At 42.2% G+C, this 23,157-nt stretch overlaps 1 protein-coding gene across 5 annotated transcripts in view; it reads right to left on the bottom strand.

Moving 5' to 3' along the window:
- Window positions 1-8,534: 8,534 nt before the first annotated feature.
- Window positions 8,535-23,157, bottom strand: part of FANCB (FA complementation group B) — a 33,181-nt gene continuing 18,558 nt past the window's right edge. For all 5 annotated transcript variants that reach the window (XM_006261084.2, XM_019495061.1, XM_059720906.1 and 2 more), the window contains exons 5-9: window positions 17,456-17,584; window positions 16,727-16,893; window positions 13,372-13,811; window positions 11,121-11,358; window positions 8,535-9,077 (exon numbers count right to left, since the gene is read on the bottom strand). In XM_006261084.2, the coding sequence (XP_006261146.1) occupies window positions 8,657-9,077; window positions 11,121-11,358; window positions 13,372-13,811; window positions 16,727-16,893; window positions 17,456-17,584 (1,395 nt within the window). In that variant the 3' untranslated portion in view covers window positions 8,535-8,656. The remainder of the gene's footprint in view (window positions 9,078-11,120; window positions 11,359-13,371; window positions 13,812-16,726; window positions 16,894-17,455; window positions 17,585-23,157) is intronic.

The raw sequence follows: 23,157 nt of genomic DNA, 5'->3' as shown, positions 1-23,157 counted from the left end.
CATGTTACAAAGTTGTCATAAAAGATTTGGAGCCCTCTAAATCCCATTCATTTTAATGGAAGTTGGCCTTTTGATTCAGCTTTGAAAATCTCAGCCCAAGGTGCCAACCAAATAAGTCAAATATATATTTTGCATTTCTATGCAGTGCATCTATGTGGGGCTCTCCAAGCATTTTACAAACATGAAACGAACCTCAGGATGAGCCCAGCCAGAGCAGCAGGGGCTCAGCTGCACTTTCCCCCTACCTGCGCTGGTCAGTCCCAAGCAGCACACTGCTCCGCCGCCACTTCTGCTGGCTGGTGCTGACCCAGGAGGGTCTGTCCTATCCGGAGCAGCACGCAGCTGAAGCTGGCTTCCCATGTGCTACTGGGCATGGGAGGAGTCCAGCCGGGTCAGCACTGGCCAGAAGTGGCAGCGGAGCTGTGTGCCACTTGGGACTGATGGGCGCAGGCAGGGCGAAAATGCAGCTGAGCCTCTGCCGCTCTGGCCGGGCTCGTCCCGTCCTGAGCGGCACATGGCTCTGCTGCCGCTTCTGCTGGCCAGTGCCGACCCGGCCGGGCTCCTCCCATCCCTATTAGCATGTGGGAAGCCAGCTTCAGCTGCATGCCGCTTTTCCTGGATGGTGCTGAGCCGGCTGGGTCCATCCCATCTGGAGCAGTATGCGGCTGAAGCTGGGTTCCCATGTGCTGCTGGGGACAGGAGGAGCCCAGCAGGGTCTGCACCAGCCAGCAGAAGCGGCGCCGGAGCCGTGTGCCGCTCGGGATGGGATGAGCCCGACCGGAGCGCCAGGGGCTCAGCTGCATTTCCCCCGTGCCTGCACCGGTCAGTCCCGAGCAGCACATGGCTCTGCCGCTGCTTCTGCTGCCCGGTGCCGACCTGGCTGGGCTCCTCCTGGCCCCAGCAGCACGTGGGAATCCGGCTTCAGCTGCATGCTGCTCCAGATGGGACAGACCCGCCAGGGTCGGCACCAGTCAGCAGAGGTGGTGGCGGAGCTTTGTGCTGCTTGGGACTGACCAGCACAGGTAGGGGGAAAGAGCAGCTGAGCCCCTGCTGCTCCGGCTGGGCTCATCCTGTCATGAGCGGCACACAGCTCTCCTCTTCCCACACGCACCGTGTTGGCAATGTCAAGCTGATGCGCTGCGTGTGGGAACCCTGTCCCTTCCCCAGCCCTTCAGCAGCCATTAGGAAGCTGCTGAGGGGCCGGGGGAGAGACAAGGGGTGGGAATGAAAGTAAACTGTGTTTACTTTCGTTTCCCATTGCAGCATCGCCGGCCACAGAAAATGGCTTGGTGGGCCGCATGGCAGCCCGTGGGCTGTATGTTGGACAAGCCTTTTCTATACCCTTACCCTAAGAGCAAGCAGTAGGTGCCAGCATAGACAAAAAATGACTATTTCTGACAATAGCAGATTCTAAAGTACCTTGGGGTTTTTGACTCGTTTGTTTTGGGGTATTTTTTATTACAGTTTTCCATTAACTCAGGCAGACAAGGTCAGCTATGAAACTATAATTCAGAAAAGAGCTGCACTGCATGTAAAAAATGAAACATTTTTTAACACAGTATCTTCTTCCCTCACTTGCCCCATCTAAACAGGGCTGCTGTTGTGGATCCTGGCTCTCCACCATCTTTGGTCATACATATCTTGGCTCTCCATTGGCTTCAGTCATATGTATAAAAAGGTGAAAATATTGAATGGTTTGTGACTAAGACTGAAGAGCCAATCTTGAAAAAAACAGAAGCATATGGACCTGTATACACTGTAACAACATGCCACAGGAAAAAGCAGTGCCTGACAACTGAAAAAATGCAAGAATTGCAATGAATTATATCACTTTGCAAGAGTTTGCAAATTCCAGTATAGCATGGACAAAAAACATCACCACTCACTCAAGTCAATTTTTGATAGGAGCAACAAAGTTAGAACAGAGGATGAACACACTATCAGTCTGAAAGCAAATGCTTGTTAGTTTTAAACATAGGTGCACAAGTTAATATGGTGCCAGAAACAATAGTGGCATTTGAATATAAGCTACAGACAATTGAAAATAAGAGGTGCAGAATTAAAGCCACTTTAACATTTAGCATCACAAGGACAGAACATGAACTGAGCATATGGGGTAAATATGGATTGCCAATAAGCTCAAATATAAAAGGAGACCCTGTCTTTATCTATAGCTGTAAAAAGTCCATGCTTCTACTTAAGGTAGACCTGTATTACCTAAAGCCATTTGTAGACATTATCTAAAGTAGGGGTGCTCAACCTTTGGCCTGTGGAGTTATGGGATGGGGCAAAGGGTCTCCCTACACATCAGGAAATATGATAGCGGGATAGCAGTGGCAAGTAATATTGCCACCCCTCCCTCACTGCCAAATTCCCAAAGTCCTGCAGAGCTGGGCCACCCTCTCTCCATTCTTCCCTGCTCCCCACCCCTTCCCAAAAGCAACCAGATCAGGCTGTTCCAGCTTGAGGTAGAAAAAAGGTTACAAAGCACTGATCTAAGGGAATCTGAAAACTTTCCCAGAAGACAATTTTCTTTCCCAGCTCCAAATATATAATTTACAAACTGAAAACAAGCCTGGGAAAGCTGGAGCGGCTGCAGACTTTAGAGAATTTGACAGAAGTGCAATGAAGCAAAATATAGAACTAAATTATGTGTGTGTGGCAATCCCATAAAAAAATGTTTATCTTTCTGATCTACAACAATACTAGCGTTTGCCAGAACTACTGCTGAGGATGAGACTCAACATAAAGGAAACAAAACTTTTAGCACAGGGTGGCCAAGACAGTATTTCCAACCCTCTGCTCAATTTAAAGGTTAGCCCTCAGTATTAGGTGTGGCTATGTTTAGATGGTATTAAAAACAACAACTCCTAGAACAATACAGAAAAGTGCAAAAAATGATACATGAAATAAATGAGAAGTCTAAGACAAGGGTCATATTTTATTTGAGATCCATGTTTTATATGGATTTCAAATGAACAACATTGAAGAAGCTAATGCTTGTCATGTACCAAAAATAGACACCAAGTTCATATTGGTGTCAGAAAAAAAAAATAGTACCAGGAGCAAAATAGGCACAGATTTGTTTACACTGGCCTGGAAAACACACAGAGCACCTGTCCTAGATTAATAATTTCCCAAGATATCTTACAAGAAAATACTAATGCTGGACATGATAACATATTGAATTATACTTGCTAGACATTGTATACATGACAGTTATGTGTGCCTGTGAATCACATTTTAGTGGGCATGAATTCAAGTAAAGTACAGGATTTGATACAGCTGCTACTTCTCATTAACACAAATCTAATGAGTTTGTTGAAAACTGTGTCAAAATAAAAACACCTGCAAACATTGCATGCAGAGAATAAGTCTCTGGTATATACTTAGTACTGCTACAGAATGGTACCAATGGAGCATGGATTATCACCTGCTGACATTGTTCAATTAACTGTTCTAAGAAATGATGTTGGGGACTTTCAGATGTAAAGGAGGCAAGAAAGGCAAAACAAGAACTCCTTGTGGTTTCAGGAGTAGCCTTCACATTGTGAAAGTGGTACTCTACATGGAAGCCAAAGATCATGAAGAGCAATGGTATCACAAAAAGTGGTTCACCATTGTTACCATTAGACACATTAGCAACACCATTTCCAAATCAGACAAAGCAGTTGTACAAGGGGCACTCAACTGACCCCAGACAGGCAACCACCATAGAAGGTTCAGAGATGGACCTGAGAACATGGAACAGTCAAATCTAGTGGGCTTGCTGCTACCTGATGGTGGTTTCCAAGCAGTATGGGGCACACCAGGGGTAAACTGAATACCGTTAGTTGGTTTAGTTACTAGATTGTTTAGAAATATTTGAAGCTCTGCTTTATGATAATGTTGATCTTTAATTTTTGTTGCTGTTTCATTGGGAAAAGGTTATATGAAGAAGCATATTGTTAAGCAGCTCTGGCATAAGCTAGTTGAAAATATTACAGAGGCTTGCCACAAAAATGCTGATTAATTAAAACTTGGGTGAGGCAGATCTCTCTGAAACCTTGGTTGCAAGAGATTTCTGAACATAGCAATCACTATTAAAATCTTCACAAACACCATTAAATGGACAATAGAAATGGCAATTGTGTTATTAAGAACATGCAAATTTACTACTGCCAGGTCCATACTGGGGAGATTGCAGTGAGTGGAAGTAGATGTCATCCTGAATTTCATCTCCATTGACCAGCTCAGCCTCTTACCATTAAAGGAAGCATGGACTGCTTTCAATCTTCTTTTTCCTGTAAATACAAAGTTGAAACTTTGGCATCCTTCTGAAGAAGTGAATAGATTTACTCTCCTAAGAACCTAGGATGATCATCATATCCTAAGGATTTCCCATTAACAGGTCAACAAGAGTGAACCAGGCAGTGGGAAGGATGCAGTTTGAACTTACTCCCCAAAAATCCTGCTGGCAAAGATGATCTTGCTTATTGAGTTTTGAGAGCTAAAGGAGTGAACTGCTCTTGTAGAAGTGCTTAGAAGGTAGGGCTGTGCAAAGCTTCGATAGCTGATTCAATCCAACAGAGATTCAGGTGGATTCGGCAACTGAATCTCCGAATCTGAACTGAATCAGGGGACCCTTTAATCTCTTCAAATCGAAGCGGAACCCTCTGAATTGATTCAGAGACATTTGATGATTTGGACATAGAGAGAGCTTTAAATAGTTTTTCTACATACTTCAAGGTACCAGGCAGCTTGTGAATGCTGAAATGATAGGGCGGATGGAGCATCCCACGGGAGCACAATGCCGGGGGGGGGGAGGGAAGGTCCCCAGTGTGCTCGGCAGCAGACCCAGAAGTGGACCAGAAGCACTTCCGGTCCACTTCTGGGTCTGCTGGGGAGTGTGCAGGGGACTCCCCCCCTCACCCCCCAGCTCAGCAACTGGTTCATTCTAGGTCTAGGGGGGCACCCAGGGTCCCCCCGTGCTGATCACCGAGCCAGGGGGTTGTAGGGGGAGGTCCCCATGCACTTGGCAGTGGACCTGTAAATAGACCAGAAATACTTCTGGTCTACTTCCATGTTCACTGCTGAGCATGCAGGCCCCCCCCTTGCGCTCCTGTGGGACTCCACCTGCCCCACTATCGCAGTGTTTACAAGCTGCGCTTCGTACCTCAAGGTATTTAGAAAAAAAACTTTTAAAGCTGTATCTATGGCTGAATTACTGATTCTCCGAATCAGCATTGAATCTTCAGATTTGGCCAAATCGAATTCGAATCGAATACGGCTGGTTTCACACACCCCTATTAGAAGGTATGAAGAGATGCATATACCACAAGAAAAGTAGCTGAAAAACTTTACTAATTCTCCTGGCAGGACTGTAAGCAAGTCTTCGAATTCTGAAAGCAATCCTGATCTTTAGCTTTGCTCCATTTGGGCTGCTCCAGTAGCAAGGGGAAGGGGGAATAGAAACAAAAACAAAAAAACAGTGGATGGTCTATTCACAGAGCAAAGGCTAAGAAAAAAATTATTTACTGTAAGTAAAGCTGTTCTTCAAAGTACATTGTGTATATATATATTCCACTTCAGGTGCAAACATGTACCCTGTGCACACATTTCAGGTATGTGCAGGTCCACATTCAGGTGCATATATATATTCCACTTCTTGTGCATATGCTACTGAGCCAGAGACTTTAGTCAACGGTGTTTACTTGGGGTTGCTGCATGTCTAATGTCTCCAACCAAGATCAGAGACTGCTCTGACCAATACTCAACCATTTCCAGACTCTAGGGGGATTTTTACATGTGCTCTGGGTTTGGGGGAGGGGTGGTGCTTTAATTGGAGTGGGTGCCAGAGGCTCTCTAGTTAAAGTGCTGCCACGTCTTGTTTCAGAGTTCCTGTGCTATAAAATGGTGGCAGAGATGTTTGAATTAAAGCTCATTTGACATGCTTAGTTCAAGTGCCCCCACTGCCATTTTTAAGCGTGGGGACACTAATACATGAGATGCAGGAGTGTGGTATGTACTACGCTCTAGCAGACTCGATTAATGTCTACTCCGACGCGCTGGAATTCCAGCATGTTGAAGCAGCTTGTATGCTCATGTATAGGCTCGCGTACACTCTTGATGATGTAAGAGTCCATAGTAGCTGAGAGGAAAAGTGGATGCTGGAACACATCTGTACAGCACATCTTGAAATACCAGTTACCAAGCATGTGTGTGTGTATATATATGTTTTGCTTGTACAAATATCTATTCTATTACTGGAAATCCCCAAGTTCTCTTTTGAAAGTGGAAATTGAGTCTAAACAGAAAATGCTGACTGGATCAATCATGTTATTAACTAGTTGTCCAGCAATAGAAACACCAGGATATTATGTCAACCTGACACAGGAGTGGGCAAATCGCGGCCTGTGGGCTGGATGTGGCTTGCCAGGCCATTCTGTCTGACCCGCGGAGCCCCTAAAAATTTAGAAAATTAATATAATCTGCCCCTGGCTGCCTGTAACGTGGCCCTCAATGGCTTGCCAAAACTCAATAAGCGGCCCTCCACCCGAAATAATTACCCGCCCCTGATCTAACACATGTCACTGAGACTGCTATATGAACTGTAAAAATCTCTTGGAGCTTACAAGAGGTCAAGTGAAAGGATTTTACATTGCTAGTGCTGAACCATCACTGCAGACCCTTGATTTTTTTGTGGTTTGCATAAAACCACATGAAAATGGGCAACCAGCAGACAGTCTTTCATAGATGAGGGTGAAATAAAGTAGAAGTAGAAACAGACAGCATACTGAGCTTTAGTTTTCTGATGAATGGGGGAGATTGCCTTAGGTACAGGATGAAAATACTTTTTCGGATAAAATACAGACAGAGACACACACACGTATCAAGGATAAAAACCCTTCATCTGTACTTGTAAACGGCTCTCTTATATCACTCCAGGACATGAATGGCACGTGCCCCTGGCAGCTGGGGGTGGGGCACAGTGACAGTGGCAGGAGCATGGTGGCAGTAAGCGGGAGCTCCCGCAGACACTGCCAGTGCTGTCGGTGGCACGGGGGGGGAGGGGGGGGTGAACGCCAACCAGAGGTCAGCGATCACCCACAGACGCCGCCAGCAGCATTGGTGGCAGTCAGTGGGGATTGCAGACTGCCCACAGACGCCGCTGGTGGAGTCAGCGGTGGGGGATGTCAAGCAGCTTTTTGTAGGGGGTGCACTGCCATGCTCAGGGGGTGCATGTGCATCCACGTGCACCCCCTACACCTTGCCCCTGCTCCAGGATCAAAACCCTTCACCTGTACTTGTAAAAGGCTCTCCTATATTACTCCAGGATCAAAGAGAGGTAACAGAAAAGTTAATTGTTAACTATTAGGCAGATTAGTGTAATCTCTCTGCCATTACTTCTTATGCATAAGGTACTTCAGATGGGCACAATATGTCTTCAGGAAAGAAGCATCAACAATCCAGGGGCATAAGGGCACTCATGCAACATGTAAAACAGATTCCAATCTTTTCTCACAGCCAATATACATAATTTGGAATCAAATAAATTAATCACCAGATATTAAGGTGAATACTAACTTGTACCTGAAACCAGGGTGTCATATATATGGTTTGCAGGCTGGAGCTAGGCTATGGAACTGTTCTATCTGTCCCATCAGTAGTCCAGTGGGCTACCAAAAGTCGGGGGACTTGGTTTGCCACAACTTGGGGTCCCTGGTCCCCAAACATGGCCATCGGTGGCAGCCCCCCACTGCCACCTGAATGCAGCCCTGTGCCATCAGAGGGTCCTGATTCTGTGATATCATTTGGCTCGAGCTACACGATACCACCTGCTACTGGACCTGCGCTGCCGCAGATGTGGCTCTGTGCTGCTAGCCTCACATATCTGGGCTAGGATGCCTCTCTGCAGCCCAGATTTGGCCTGGAGCCCAGAGGTGATTTTGACTTACATGACCTTAGATACATAGTGCATATTCATACTTTGCCTCAGTTGACAATCATATTTCCATTTCCTTTCCGCCACCATTACATAAGCAAAACACTGTCCTGAGAACTGTTCTGTAGTTTGGTTTATTATTTGTTTTGTATTTTGACTATAAGCTGGCTCTTTATTTTTTTGCTATTAGTTAGTCTCTAATATTTACTGCCTCTGCCTTGATGCATCCTATATGCATTTCTGAGCTGTCCACTCCAACTAAATTGTGTTCTGGAACCATTTGTATACACAAGTAAAACTAGATTTACTATTTCAAGGAACGAGAACAAGAGTTCGAATTCCTCACCAACTCAGTGAAGTGATTTAAAGGCAGAGGGAGAAGGGGTGGGGGGAAAAATCAAACCTAGAATGTTATTTTGAAAGTACTTGGCCAGCTGAAAACCCTGATGACTCTACAGGACAAAATGTTAAGTGTTCTAGGAATTGCTTGAACCATATCAAGACTATCAATGGAACCTTCCTGTTAACTCCCTCCCTTACAGTCTCCAAAACAATTAGACACCTTCAAAAATAGTGTTGCAATATTTGACAAACAGTAGTAACAAACAGGTAGAAAAAAGTAGTTTTATTCTCCATCTTTTAAGATGAAATTACAAATGGAAAAATAAAATATAAATAGTGCTTGATATAATCATTAATAAAAATATTCAAAATAAAGTTAAGGAGACAGAGTTATGAGTTGTTCAGTTTCCATGCAATCATATCAGAATTCAGCTGAGCCTCAGCCATTTTCAAAGCAATTCCTCTGTAAAGGTTACCACTCACTGTTTGGTTCATACCCAATGTGCTTTGCTTCTGGTCACATTGAAGCTCCTTTCTGAATTGCTGCATTGGTTGCTTATTATCCAATAAAGAAGCCACTGCGACACTGTTCACCATCTTTCCTGCTTCATACCTTGATATGAAGTTGTCTCCAAGTTCACTTTCTGCAGCGGAGAATGACTCTCTCAGGGTGACCATTTCCTTTTCCAAAGCCAGTACAAACTGGTTAGCAAGGATGTCCTTGCTTTCTAACCTTTGGTATTTTATTTTACAGTTTGGTGGGAGAATGTTAACGAGACTATGAAGACACTGGAACAAGACAGCTTTATTTCTGTAAAAATAAAAGCATTACCAGTGAAACACATCTTTCTCATTTCTCTCAAAAATCTCTACAGAAAGAATGATTAAAATGTTACTTTAAACTGAATGGGGAAAATAATCTACAGATCTGTTTACTTTTATAACCAGCTACTGTAGGTAGAGTAAATGCTCACCAGCAAAGACACTGAAACCAAGCAGGCTTTTGCACCATTAGCTGATACTCAAGTGAAAAAAAATACCTTAAGTTAACAGTATCATGTCATCTATTTCTTAAGTACTGTCACTACCAGCAGATGTGCACTGTAATCCTACAGTATTTTCCTTGTTTAAGGGTTTGTATGGCTGGGTATGCTAAAACTTAACCAGTCTTAATCCTTGGTTGAAGTATGCAATGTTTTCCTGGGTTTTAAATAAAACTAGAAACAATTATACAGCCAATAGAAAAGCTGCTCTCCCAGCTTCTTCTACGGCATGTGGGATGTAAAAGTACTATAGATACTGATCTCTGTGAAAAAGGAAACTGCAGGGACCTGTCAAATGCTATTTTTTGCTCTGTTGGGCTAGGCTCTGCTCCTCAGAAAAGACTCTATTGAAACTACAGATTAGACAAACTTGAGAGCCCACTAATCTAAACAGACCTGACTCATGAAACAAGCAATATTCACAATTTCTTCTGTTTTTTTAACCACAATATAGGGCCAACCATTTCTTTTAAAGGCAATCCAATAACCATCTATTTGAAAACAATAAAAGATGAAGTTATCCTTCTTTAGAAGTAACCATGTGCAAGGAGTTAGTGAAATTTTGGTCATCTTAGCTGAATGTAGCCTGTGGTTTCAGTTTTGTGTTAAAGAAATACCAACTATTTGAACAAAGTTAATTGTGAATAAGGAAAAGTTAACTATTGCTTGAAGTTTAATACAACTTAAATCCATCAGATACATATTTTAAAGAGAAGGCTCTACCCACCAGAGATGACAGTAACCTTTTCGTTATTTTGACTTTTAGGCTGTAAACTCTTCAGGTCAAGGAATTTACCATTTTTCATGTTTGAGAAATACGTACAATGTGAACACTGCTATACCAAATGATAAAACAGGAGTTTTATTACCATCAACACGCTCCTTGGTCTGGTATCAGAAATTCTATAGCTTACTCAATGAACAAGTCTAAACATAGTTAATTTCAGTCTAAGTGATGCATGTGGAAAAAGTAACGAAAATGCAATCAAAACTATTCAGAAATATTTATCTCATTTATCGGATCTTGACAAACAGGAATTAATTGGGCGTGTTTACGAAACTGAGAAAAAAATTAAATTTGAGGTACTATTACCCAACTGAAAAAGTGACAAATAGTTTAATTTGCAGTTTGTAGGTCTTTTAGTTTTCATGACAGCCATAAAGACAAATGGAAGCTTATTTTTATTTAAATATATCCATATTGTATTTACTGGAATGTATGATTTTCCTAAATCAATACAATCTTGCAGTTAGAACTGAAGTCATTAAAATGTACAACATGATGAACTGAAAAAGTATGGGATTAGTGTGATCAGCTGATATCTGCATGCTGCAAATTGACACAGGCTGTTTAAAAAAAAAAAAATACAGCCCACAAGGAAGCTTGTAAAATGATAGCCTTCATCTGAAGCTATAAGGTTAGTAATGAAAACTCCGACTCCCAATTCCAAAGGAATATTCGCACAGATCCCAAGACACACTCAGGACAGCAAGTGAACTCTTACAACTGTGGAATATAGAATATTTTATGTTCGTATAACTTTACATTTTCTGACATTAGTGTTAGTACTGTATATACTTAGATTTTATGCTCACTTATCTATGCAGAGCACCTATGTATGATCAAAAAAGGCCATCCAAATCGTACTTTCTAACAAGCATAGATAGCTTTGTCATTTAAAAATAGCCTTAGATGCTGTCACTGCTATGCGTATAACTACTATGGCACAGAGTAATAATGAAAAAGTTATTCTTCTGCCTCAGGTTTGTTAAGGAGGCCTGAGTATTCCCTAATCTTTTCAAACCATTACCTGCAAAACAATGTTAAATTTCCTTTGAATGGAGTTTTCAAATTCCAGTTAAAGACTGTGCCATGCAGACTTCCCAATTTATGACAGACCATATTTTCAGGACATTCTTTGATTGATGTACATTTCATTTGTTCCTGTAGCCACATGTTCACAAGAGTCAGTGTACATTCAGATGAGACTATGTGAAAGGAGAATTTGAGAGAGACCCCAAGAATAGCAAATACATCTTCCATTGTACCTGAAAGAAAAAAACAAACAAAAAGGGTTTTGAACCAAACATTTGGTATTTTCATAAATAATTTAAATGCTGAGCGAAAATGGGATTTCTGTTTAGATTTCAACCTTAATTCTAATTTACTTTTTGTTTGTTTGTTTGTTTGTTACTATTACCAGAAGGAAACTGGAACTGTGATTCTTCAGTACACCTTGGCATAGACTAACTGATTTAGAGAGGCGTGAGCTTTTGCAGGCAACAATGTAGGTAATGTAAATCTAAATCTGGCCAACTGGGAACTATTCTTTTAAATAAATAAGGATATGTCTACACTTCAAGCTTACTATGCCAAGCAGGAACACTATCAAACACACTTTGTGTGCTCTACCTATGCTGCCTGACAAATAAGCAGAAGTGAAGCATCTGCAGTGATACTAGAAGTGAGCTAATATTCCCTGGTAAGTATCAGTGCTAACGAGGCTGTAGCACTTCAAACATAGTTATATTGCTTTCAGTTTAAGAAGTGGCCTCGGTGGAGCAGCACGGCATGTCAGAGTATCTGTAAGTGAAGGCAAGTTTACAGTGTAGATATGCCCTTGATGGTCTGATCTACTGCTGAATAGTTCAACAACAGTTTCAGGGATTTCAATGTTATTGCTCAAAGTTAATCTAAAAAATGTTAGCCATTTATCTCAGTAAAATTCTATTTTGTATAACTATATTAGAGGTGCACCAATATATTGGTGACATATCGGCTCAGCACCAATAAAAGGAAAATTAACATTACTGGCAACAGGTTTTTTTTTGGCTGGTATAGCTGATAATGTCATCGATAAATGCCGTGTACATGTGCGCAGCTGCAGCATGCACATGGCCAGGAATGTAGCCCAGCAGCTTGGAGAGCAGCATCTGGTAAGTCTGTGCAGGGAGAAAGGGTGTGTCGGGGGGCGGACAGATAGCGGCTTCCAATGAGGGAATGCTACCCAGCCAGGGTGGTGAATGCCACCCCAGGAGTGGGATGGAGCCACAGACTGTTCCCCATCATTCTGTGAAGCCCCGGAGGACACATGTGCACAGGGTGGTGAGCTACCTGTTGCGGGATCAAGGCCAGGGGCTGTACCAGCCTTTTCCCAGTGGGGGGGTTTGTGCTTGGGGTAGGCAGCAGTGGTGCTGGGAGGGAGAACTACAGGGAATTTTGGAGTGGTGGTAGCCCACCGTGTAGCCCCCCTCCCAGAGCTGCTGCCCACCCCAAATGGAGCCCCCTGCCAGGAAGAGGCTGGTGCAGCCCCTGGCCCTGAGCTCACAGCAAGCAGCTCGCTTTCACCCCACACACAAATCCAGGGGCCTCCATCTGCACCCCCATGCCCCTTCCCTCCCCCATGGCCCTTCCCCCAGCCACAAAGACTTACCGGCCAGATGCTACTGGGCTGCATTCCTGTAAATCAGCTATTGGATCAGTATCAGACGATATGGCTGGTTAACAGCTGGCCATTGGTATTGGCTAAGAAAATCTTTATCAGAGCACCCCTATACTTTTAACAGGAAAAAGGAGCAGTCCAAGTTGGTTTTGTGCCTCATTTTTTACAGCAGGCACAAAATTAAGTGCTGCCACATAATTTATTTGTCCTGAAGGACTGTTAAGAGTGCTGCTCTTGTTTTTTGACAATTTAAGTACAATGAAGCTCATAGGGTACTTTCCCAACACCATCTTTAAAAACGTATTTTTATATGAGCGCCTCCTAATTCTCTAAATTGAATAACCCATCTTTTCAATCTCTACTCACTTAGAAGTATTTCTACGCCGTTAATACATTTGTCACTCTTCTCTAAGAAAAGTCTATTCCAGTTATCTACTTCTTGAAATAGTGATTGAAACTGAATACAGAATCTTATGAAAGGGCAAGGACAAGGGCAACATTAGGATGACTTTACCATGGTCTGAAGGAAAAAAAAAAAGTTAGGAAATTTAACCAGTTTTTTTCATAATAACAACAAAAAATAAAAAGATTATATGGACTTTTTCGCTTGTACACTTACTATTGTCATTCAACAAATTTATTGAATATTTTCCACTTGAAATATCTCCCAGATTTAATGAAATTTTTCCACACATCAGAGTAATTTTCTTGTTTCCCTGTAAGACGCCATCTTGATGTTTTCTCCTCTTCGCGTGCAGGAGCACTGTACAACGCACATTACGAAAAGCAAGTAGTGGTGAAAGTTGGGTAACAGCAATGAATGTTTTTACTCCATCTGCCAGAACTTTACAAGATCTTTCATGGTATTCTTTTTTCACATAATTCTTGCTATGGAAGTCCAATTTTATCTTTTTCGTTGGTGGTTCTATCTGGCATGAAGAGATGGATATTGCCGAGAAAGCCTTGTTTAGTTTAACAATTTTATTTTGACACCTAATAGGAGAAAATGAAGTGGAGTCTTGATCCATGACTAGGGATAAACTGACATCATTCAGTGACCTATGGAAACACATGCAAGATTACTGGATTTCAAAACTCATATTTTATCATTAACCATGCTTTTTTACATCTCCAATACAGGTACTAACTGACTAACATTTAGAGCTTTCATGTCTTGCAGATTCAAAATTAAATTTTGTCAGACCTTCTCACATGAACAGAAAAAATTATCAATGTATACAATAAAAGAGACTTTTTAATGCAACAGTACAAAGGTATACAATAAGCTTTGTGAAGGTATTTCAATGATATGTTTTAGTTGCTCTCAATAAAAATCCCAGCCTATATTTTCAAAACCAGTGGAAGATGGATGAACAACTCCTACTCAAAAGTCAGTAGAATTTGAGTGCCTAAATCTTCACTTCTATTGAAAAATATCTGCCATGGGCAAACTAAATAGTTTAACCCTTCTTATGTATATGGTATTTTATTTTCTTATAGTACAATAGAAATATTTTAAATGTTAGAACAGTAACCATCCTTCTTTCTTTAAGTATTAAAAGAGTGAAAGACATAGCTGTATTCCATCTTTAATTTTAGAAGTCTTGTCCAGTTCTGTTTAACTAACACATGGATTTCAAATTAAGATTCTATATTATCATTTAAAGGAAAGGAAAATAGCTATGTGAAATTTCTGAACTCTTCTTACTTTGCATAGTGGTCTCAGATTGGGTTTTGTTTCAACAGCTTTTAAGAACACTTGATTTAGTCTAGGAGTTGGCAACCCCCGGCACACATGCCAAACCATGGCAAGCAAGGCCATTTTTCTTGGCATGCCACAGTCAGTCTGGGCTCTGGGCAGTTGCAGCCAGCCACAGAGCCCAGGCTGCTTGCAGCAAGTATCCAAGAGGTTGCAAACCCTGCTACAAGCAGTCTGGGCTCTGTAGCTGGCAGCAGCCAGGAGGCTATAAATAGCTGCACTGGGTTCTGGAGCCCTGGCCAGGCTCTGTGGTGGCAGTGACTACATGTGCACCTCAGGGCACAAGGAAGGGAAGGTGTCAGGGAAGTACAACCCTGGCCCCTCCTCTACCCTCCGCCTGGAGGCCTGGGTGCAGCCACCACCAGCAACGAGGATTAGGCTCCTCACAGTTTTCCACAGTCTGCCCCTGGTATGCCAAGTCAAGGCATGGGTAAAGGGTGGGATGTTTTTAGCCCTCTAGCAAAAAATGTTGCCAATCCCTGATTTAATCATTCAACTAATGCCATTCAAAGAATGACAGGCCCTTGGAAGTCCTATAAATTCTTTGCAGCGAAGCGACATCAGCTTACATGACATAACATAACACAACACTGCAATTTTCCTTTATTAGTAAAAAGGGAAAAATAATCAATGAAGTGCTATTAAATCTGGAAAAGAGTATTTTGAGGGCTAAGTGGAGCAAGCATCAAACACGCATTTTGAAGAGTTGGTTCTATTCCGGGAACGGTCAGTGATACACTACATAACCCTGACAGTCACTTCACCTTTTTTTAGCTGCTTCACCATTTCTAAGAACAGCATTGTTGATTTCCTTGGCAAAGATGTTTCAGATCCACCAATGAGAAGTGCACAAGAGCAAAATATTTTTAAAATTATTGCTCTTAAAATCTCTTCCTCCAGTGGCTCCATAGTGGCTACCAAGATGATGACATAAGGTTTCATAAAAATTCTGGGAATCTGGTAGTTGAGAAACTACACCTATGGCTTAGGCAGAGCAGCAGGTTGGTTCACTCACAATCACTAGTTTGATTTTCAGTGGAACTGGAATTCTTTAAGCTTAATTTATCTAACTTGAACTACCTTGCTTGCAGGAAGGTAGTTCAAAACAGGAGAGTTCCATCTCTTTTGTAGTTTGCAAATGAAATACTCGGTAATTATACTTTTCTAGGGCAAAAGGTAACAGTAGTTTAGCTTGCTTAATTACCAACAAGCAACACACACACACACACATCATGAACACCATATATTAAAGACAAAATTATATAGATAATTTCTACATGCTGTAAATAAATCTAATTTATGCCTCACATAATTCAGTTCAAAACCCATAAGTGTCTCATGCACTAATTGGAACCAAATGATATTCAAGGGGTCAGTAATGTCTTCTATTTTACTTTTCTCAAATGACAAGAATGATATAAACAGGGACTTACAAGTAGGTCTGCTGCTGCACAGTAACTATTATGTACTTTCATCTTATCCTGCGGTGAGTGGAGTTAAGCTGAGGCAGTTTAACTATGAATGATACAACTTCAACATGGAAACTGTCCTGCCTCTCCCTGTTCCCCTTCTATAATTTTTATCATTTTCTTATCTGTCAATAGCCCCTGCTTGCCAAGAATGGTAAGAAACTAATGTTAAGAAAGCAACATGTAGATTTTATACTAAGTCACGTCTATTCTATAAACTACTACCGACAAAGTTATGTCACTTAAGGATATTAAGAGGTATAGTTTCTGTCAAATGTAGTTGTGCTAACAAATGCCTGATCTAGCTTCCAAGTACTGCCAAAAGTGTTGATTTGTCACTACAGCTTATTCTAGTCATGGAGAGAGGAGAAAGAAGCTCTACCAGCAAAAATCTTTGTACATGCTGGCTTTGCTTCCCGCTGGCAAAACATTCCTAATAAAGAAACAGCCTAATTCACGAAACACAAGTTAGAAAAAAAACCTTCAGCACTGATTCATCCAGATTATACAAAGATAGAATTGTGTGTTCAACGCTTCTAGCTCTACCTGTTTTTTCACATTTCTTTATGTTAATTTTATGCCGAAAAATACAGTTTTTTGATTTTTTTTTTTTAAATATGAAAGCCAAAAGAGAGCAATCTAATTTTTCCTTTGCAGTCACTTTTGCAACTGCAGGGCACAATCCATAAGGCTATTCATAATAATTCTTTTGGAATTTATGTTATTAGGTACACCTATTTACTTACAAGTTAAGCGATTCTGTTATTTGTACTCCAATTACCAAACTATCATCCACTACACGTTGCCACAAGTTCTCTATGATTTGTTCTGGATCCTTAGATGCCAATGCCGTCTCTTTATTAAGAGAAGAAAAAGGATTTTCTGTATCATCCCAGAGAGAAACAAGACCTTCCTTATAAAAAAAAAAAAAAGAGAGAAAAGAAAATACATGTTAAGATAAATGAAGTGCAAGTATTATAGTCACTGCAGAACCTAAAATGTTTTTCTCTAATTTATCTCAAAATGCACAAATCACCTAAGGAGAGAATTAAGATAAGTGAAGTGTGAAATCTACCTAGTTAATCTCTGCAGTATATTTGAAATATATTTATACAATTGTTTTTTTGTCATGAACTCATATGCATTAACCCAAATTCAAAATTCATCCTTCCGCTGCAAGATTATCACAACCCTGAACTGCTACACAATCCAACTGGCTTGAACAAGGCTGTCATTAACTTTGTTTTGGCATTATTCCCTCTTGATCGCGTGACATGTTTTGCACCTAAAACTATTCATTTGTTAGCCATTTCCTAATAGGATTATTCTCAAGACTAGCTAAAACCAGAGATACTTTGGATATGCAACATTCAATATTTTTGTTTTCTCCACTATAACTCCTCTCCAGCTCTGAAAAAAAAGATTAAAATGTATTTTGTAAAATGGATTAAGTTGTCATAACACCTACATCTTACCTCTTCTGCAGTTGGTAAAACATGCTCTCTCTCTTGAACAAGATTGATTAATGCTCTGCAAGATTCAAAAAGGACCTTCTCTTTGAGCACTAGATGCTGCTGTAGTTTTTGAACAGAAGTATAACCAGCCTGTAGGGTATAAAAAGACATTTCTTAATGCCCAATTGCATTATAAATTGGCTGCCACCATAGCTGTGTAAAACACCTAATGGAGATACAACAAAAGATAGCATTTTTCTGCAAGTTAGCTAAAAGCATCTGCCTGAATGGCAGAAATCTAATCAGCAGAAGCTATTTTCACTTGGTATAGCTTCATCCAAACAAGGGTTTTTGCCAGTATAGCTACACAGACTGAGGAGTGTAAAACAAACATAGCTATGCTGGCACAACTTTGTAGTGAAGATCAGACTAATCTAAGAATAGGTATAATCTTGAAAATGCCAAAAATAAACTGCTTTTTATTTGAAACAGGTTATTTAAATCAAGACTTTAAAAGTTGGATGCTGAAAAATTATTCTCTTAGGTTAAATTTTGAAGAGAAAATTATCCCATTTTCAAAACAAACTTGTGAGCCTGAAGTTAGACTCTTATTATAGATCCACTAAACTGATTACTACTTTCTGCTTCATTTTATTTGTATATACAGCAAAAGCTGTTATCCGGCACTTTATCAACTGGAAAGCTCCACTAATCGGCATCTGAGGGACACAGCAAAAGCGAAACCCACTTCAACTTTTGCCACTGTGAGCCGCGTTCTTCTCTACTTGTTCGGCCCACGGCCTGGAACAAAGCAGCCTGTGCAGGGGCAAAGCAGCCTGCACAGGGCCCCCCCTCCCTGTCCCAAGGCACACTGATGCTGAGGAGTACACCGGATAGTGCACATTTGATTAACCAGCATCCCCATTCCTGGGGGAAGCCAGATAACAGAGCTTTTGCTGTATATTTATAAATAAAGCAAAAGCAGAAGGTAATACATACAAACACACAAGTATAAATAGATTATATACAAAGATATATATGTCTATAGATAGATATCTATATAAAATTGTGTCTGCATAGGTCAGTAGCATCATACACGCATTTAACTTGTACGAATTCAACTACATGCGGGGTGGGAGGGGGGCAGGGCTTGAGCTTGCATGTGGCGCTGTCACTTACCTGGAGGCCCATTATGGCGGCGATGGCCACTGCCTCCAAAACCTCCCACTGTTGCCATGGAGCCGTGCCCGGAGCTGTGTGGCTGGCTGCCGGGTGGCAGCGGCAGCGTGGTGGTGGCCAGGTGGCACACAGCCATCCTGACCACCACCCCATGCGGTGCTGCTGCTGCCGGCCGCACAGCTCTAAGCATGGTGCCGTGTGCAAACTCAAGCCCCGCCCCCGCTCCCACCTCGCGTATAGTCACCGATTTTCACTTTACGTGCTGACTTCAGCACCTAACCCCCGCGTAAGATGCGACTGACCTGTATGTGTGTATTATTTTCTGCTTCATACACACACACACACACACACACACACACACACACACACACACACACACACACACACACACACACGTGTGCGCACACATGTGTATATGTGTATGTATATAAAATATACGACGTGTGTGCATACATGTGAGTATATATTAGGGCTGTCCAAAACGCCTGTGTTTTGTTTGGTTTCATATTTGGCATTTCAGAAGGATAGCAATTCGTTTTGGTGTTTCAAATCACTGTCCCATTTTGTTTCAGCCAAAACTTTTGGAATTTCGATGGTGTTTTGGCCATAATGGGGAATCACAAAACTCCTAGAACTTTGTCATTTCTTGCCTGATTCAGATTAAACTTGCAGGGATGGTAGCTCCTTTTGAGGCCATGATGTCTGCCAAGGTTCAAGGAGATAGGTACAGGGTTTCTGGGAAACTGCACCTCAAACTGTTCAAAGCAAAACTAGTATCGCTTGCTGGCTGCGGCATTCTGCTGTCATCCTGCATCCATATCCGGGGGCCCATTCCTCCAGGGAGGAGTCTGGCACAGCCCTGCAGACCTCCTGGTGGGTGTGCAGCCCCAGATCTGCATGCGGGATGACAACAGGCTGCTGCAGCTGTATGGGGCTAGTGCCAGCACTAGGTTCTTCATGGAGCTTGGCACAGGCTGTACCAGGCAGACTTGGGTGCTGGCGCTGGCCCCAGCTGGCAGCAGCAGCCTGCTATCATCTGCATACTCCGCAGTTGGTGAGTTCAGAGCTTTAAAAAAGCCCTGCACTCACCAGATTTGAGAGCGGCAATTGGGGCCTCTGAGGGCTTGTGGCAGAGCCCCCCATGCAGTGGGGGGCAGTAGGGATCACCTCCCCTGCCTGGCACCTGCACCATTGCGCGTGTACAGCACAGCTTGGCAGGAGGCCAGGTGCTGCCTGGGAGCTGGGCCGGATCCATCTGTCAGCCAGAGCTCCTGGTTCGATTCCCCAGCTCTCTAAAACATTCCCCCCAGCTCTTCCCAGGGGGCATGGCCCCTGGATCCGTGTGCAGGGTTTCAGCAGGCTGCTGCTGCTGGCTGGGGAAATACTGAGCCACCACCATCACCAGCTGGCAGTGGCAGCCTGCTGTCATCCCACATCATCCGGGGGCCTGCACCCCCCGGGAAGAGCTGAGGGAAAGACTGGGGAGCTGAGGAATTGAACTGGGAACTGGGGGAATGTTCAGGGATCTGAGCATTTCCCCAGCTCGATTCCCCAGCACTGGGATTGGAAGGGACCTCAGGGACAGATCCTTATCACTGGCCACCAGCTACAGATGTCAATATCAGAGCAATTCTTGCCCCCCACTCCTCCTCCTCCTCCCTCTTTCCCTGGAAGCCTGTCTCCAAAACAGCTCCAAAACATTTGAATCCTTTTGGAAACATCCAAATCATTTAGGAAAATTTCCAAAATGTTTTGGATTGCCCGTTTCGTTTTGAAGCTATTTGGGAATCCTGCGTTTCGTTTCAGTTTTGGTTTTTGACCATTGAAACATCCAAATTCCAAACGAAGTAAAACAGCTACCGAAATTTCGCACAGCCCTAGTGTGTGTATATATACAGACATACATACATGTACATATATACATATGTATACTCCCATATATTTTGGAATTTTTATGTTGGCATTGATTACCAGCCAAACAAACCATTCTCTCTGTTATACTTATTTTGATGGTATTTTGTTTACTGTGTTATACAGAAAGCCAATAACTTTTGAACACAACATTTAATTATTTTTAAAACATGTCAAAAGATGTTCCAGACTTCACTTGGGTAGAACTTTTGCTTTTAAGTAAAAGTTAAGAGACAAGATGGGCAAAATGATGGAATCCCTGATATCTGGTAAAGAGATGCAGAAGCGTCAACCAGCTGTAATGCTGTACAGATCAAAGAACCAACTAGTGGCAACCATTAACATTTTCAGTTCAACAACATCAGACAGAGATCCTCTCAAAGAGAATGGGATGGGAAATTGACACAGGGCACATCTACACATACATATTAATGTGATGCAATGAATTCCAGCACATATTGTGCTAGAATTTATTGCTACTAGGTGGATCGTTTACACGTGTTCCTGGGACCACAGCATGTTGAGCTGGGTTGGGGGTTCAGCCTGCTAGCCCAACGCAGCTCCAACCCAGCTCAACATGTTGTGAAGGGTCTGGCCAGGGCACGAGGGTGTTCAAGTGCAGGACTAGTCAGCGGGCAGTCCCCATGCTGAAGCACCCTTGTGCTCTAGCCAGCTCTGTCAGCATCTACATGTGCACTGCTGCAGAGTAAAGAACTCTGCTGCAAGATAGTACTTGTTTTTACAGGTACTATCCTGTGGTGGAGTTAACTGGTTTACTCTAGCCTACCAGCCCTGCATGTGTAGATGCTGGAGGAGGGATGGGCAATTATTTCAGGCAGAGGGCCGCTTACTGAGTTTTGGCAAGCCATCGAGGACCACATGACAGGCAACCAGGGGCAGATAAATATTAATTTTCTAAATTTTTTAGGGGCCCTGCAGGCTGGATAGAATGGCTTGGTGGGTCGGATCAGCAGCAATTTGAACATCTAAAGTCTCAAAAGCCCATCATCCATTCCAGAGAATTTGGGGTGTAGGATCTAATTAGGCTTTTATGCTGCATTCATAAGCACAGTACACTGGTATGAGTGTAATTAGCACTACTCTCTCAGAAGTAGACAGGAAATATATAAAAATCTACAACCTCTGGAAAAAAATAGTCTCCAAAGATATGTAAAAATATCACACACACACCACTAATGTGCAATGTGCATGCATTATCATTCCTGAAGATAACATCAGTAAAGATTTGATACCGAACTCAGTGTAGCTGCCACTCTCAAGTCCAGATAAAGTGAGCAAGACTAATCCCACCAAGCCTCATAAGAGCTGCAAAACCAGAGTGGTAGCTCAGTTTTGTTTCTGGTTAAACAAACATAACTGGGTACCCTTTCTGGAAAAAAAAAGAAGAAAAAAATGGCTTCCTGCCAGACCAATGCTAAACTCTCATGCTACATGAAATGAAAGCTGGTATCTAGAAATCAGAAACTTGAAAAATCTGGCTACAAGAAAATAGCACAAAGTTGGTAATTGGAATGTGATGAGAATATTTCAAATAATAAAGATCCCACATAAGGGAGATGGATAACTATGCAACTGAAATCCCATTAGGGCAGAGGTGGGCAATTATTTTGGGCAGAGGGCCGATTACTGAGTTTCGGCAAGCCATCAAGGGCCGCATGACAGGCAGCCCAGGACAGATTAATATTAATTTTCTAAATTTTTTTAGGGGCCCTATGGGCCGGATAGAATGTCCTGGCGGGCTGAATCTGGCCCTTGGGCCACATTTTGCCCACCCCAGCATTAAGGAGAACAGATTTACAGGTGTGGATAAAAATCAGTTCATGCAAGAGACGAAGCATCTCATCTAAAAAATGTTCATCATCACATACAAATTCACTCATTAGTTGGGAACCTAAATGCATCAGAAAAGCCAGATTCTAAAAGAGCTTCTTAAAAGATGTCTATCATGTACAGCTGTACTCCAACAGAGGAAAGTAGTGGAGAGGACAAATATAAGTTCCACCTATACACTCTGCCTGAGATGTAACTGAAGAACTCCAATATATGACTTGTTCTTTCTGATGGGCAGATTTAATGTCAAATCAGAGTGACAAGCAGGAAATGGAAAGACCAAGGGGGAAGCATGAGCTGACAAGAGACTCACTGAATCATGTTTGGTATCTGCCCTAGTTCTTAAAAGTATCCTCGGTATGTTTGTGTGAAGGAACAAAGACGGGAGCTTGCCAAATTGCAAAATAAAAATATCAAATTAGCCATATCTGTATCAGTTGGAAATTCATGTTACATTTATCTCTGACAGCTATAAGGACACATCAAGCAACAGACTTAGTAGCAGCAATTTTTGCATTGCTAAACTGAAAATAAGCTAACATCAACTTCAAACAGAAAGAAGAAAAAATAATAATCAAACAATACAAAAACTGGGGGAAAAAGGTACTGCACAAAATTTTAACTTGAACTGAAAAGAACAGACTAGAGGCACTATCTGAAAGAGAGGGAGGCAAGAACAAATGAAATCAAAGAAAAACGGACACTGCTCAGAGGCTAAGTAATTCAAAGGGCAGCAGTTACAGTTTGATATCAACAAAGAATAAGAATTAGTGAAGCCAAGA

The sequence above is a fragment of the Alligator mississippiensis genome, chromosome 1, assembly GCF_030867095.1.
Source record: "Alligator mississippiensis isolate rAllMis1 chromosome 1, rAllMis1, whole genome shotgun sequence".
Lineage (NCBI taxonomy): Eukaryota > Metazoa > Chordata > Crocodylia > Alligatoridae > Alligator > Alligator mississippiensis.
This window is presented reverse-complemented; position numbering and strand designations above follow the sequence as displayed.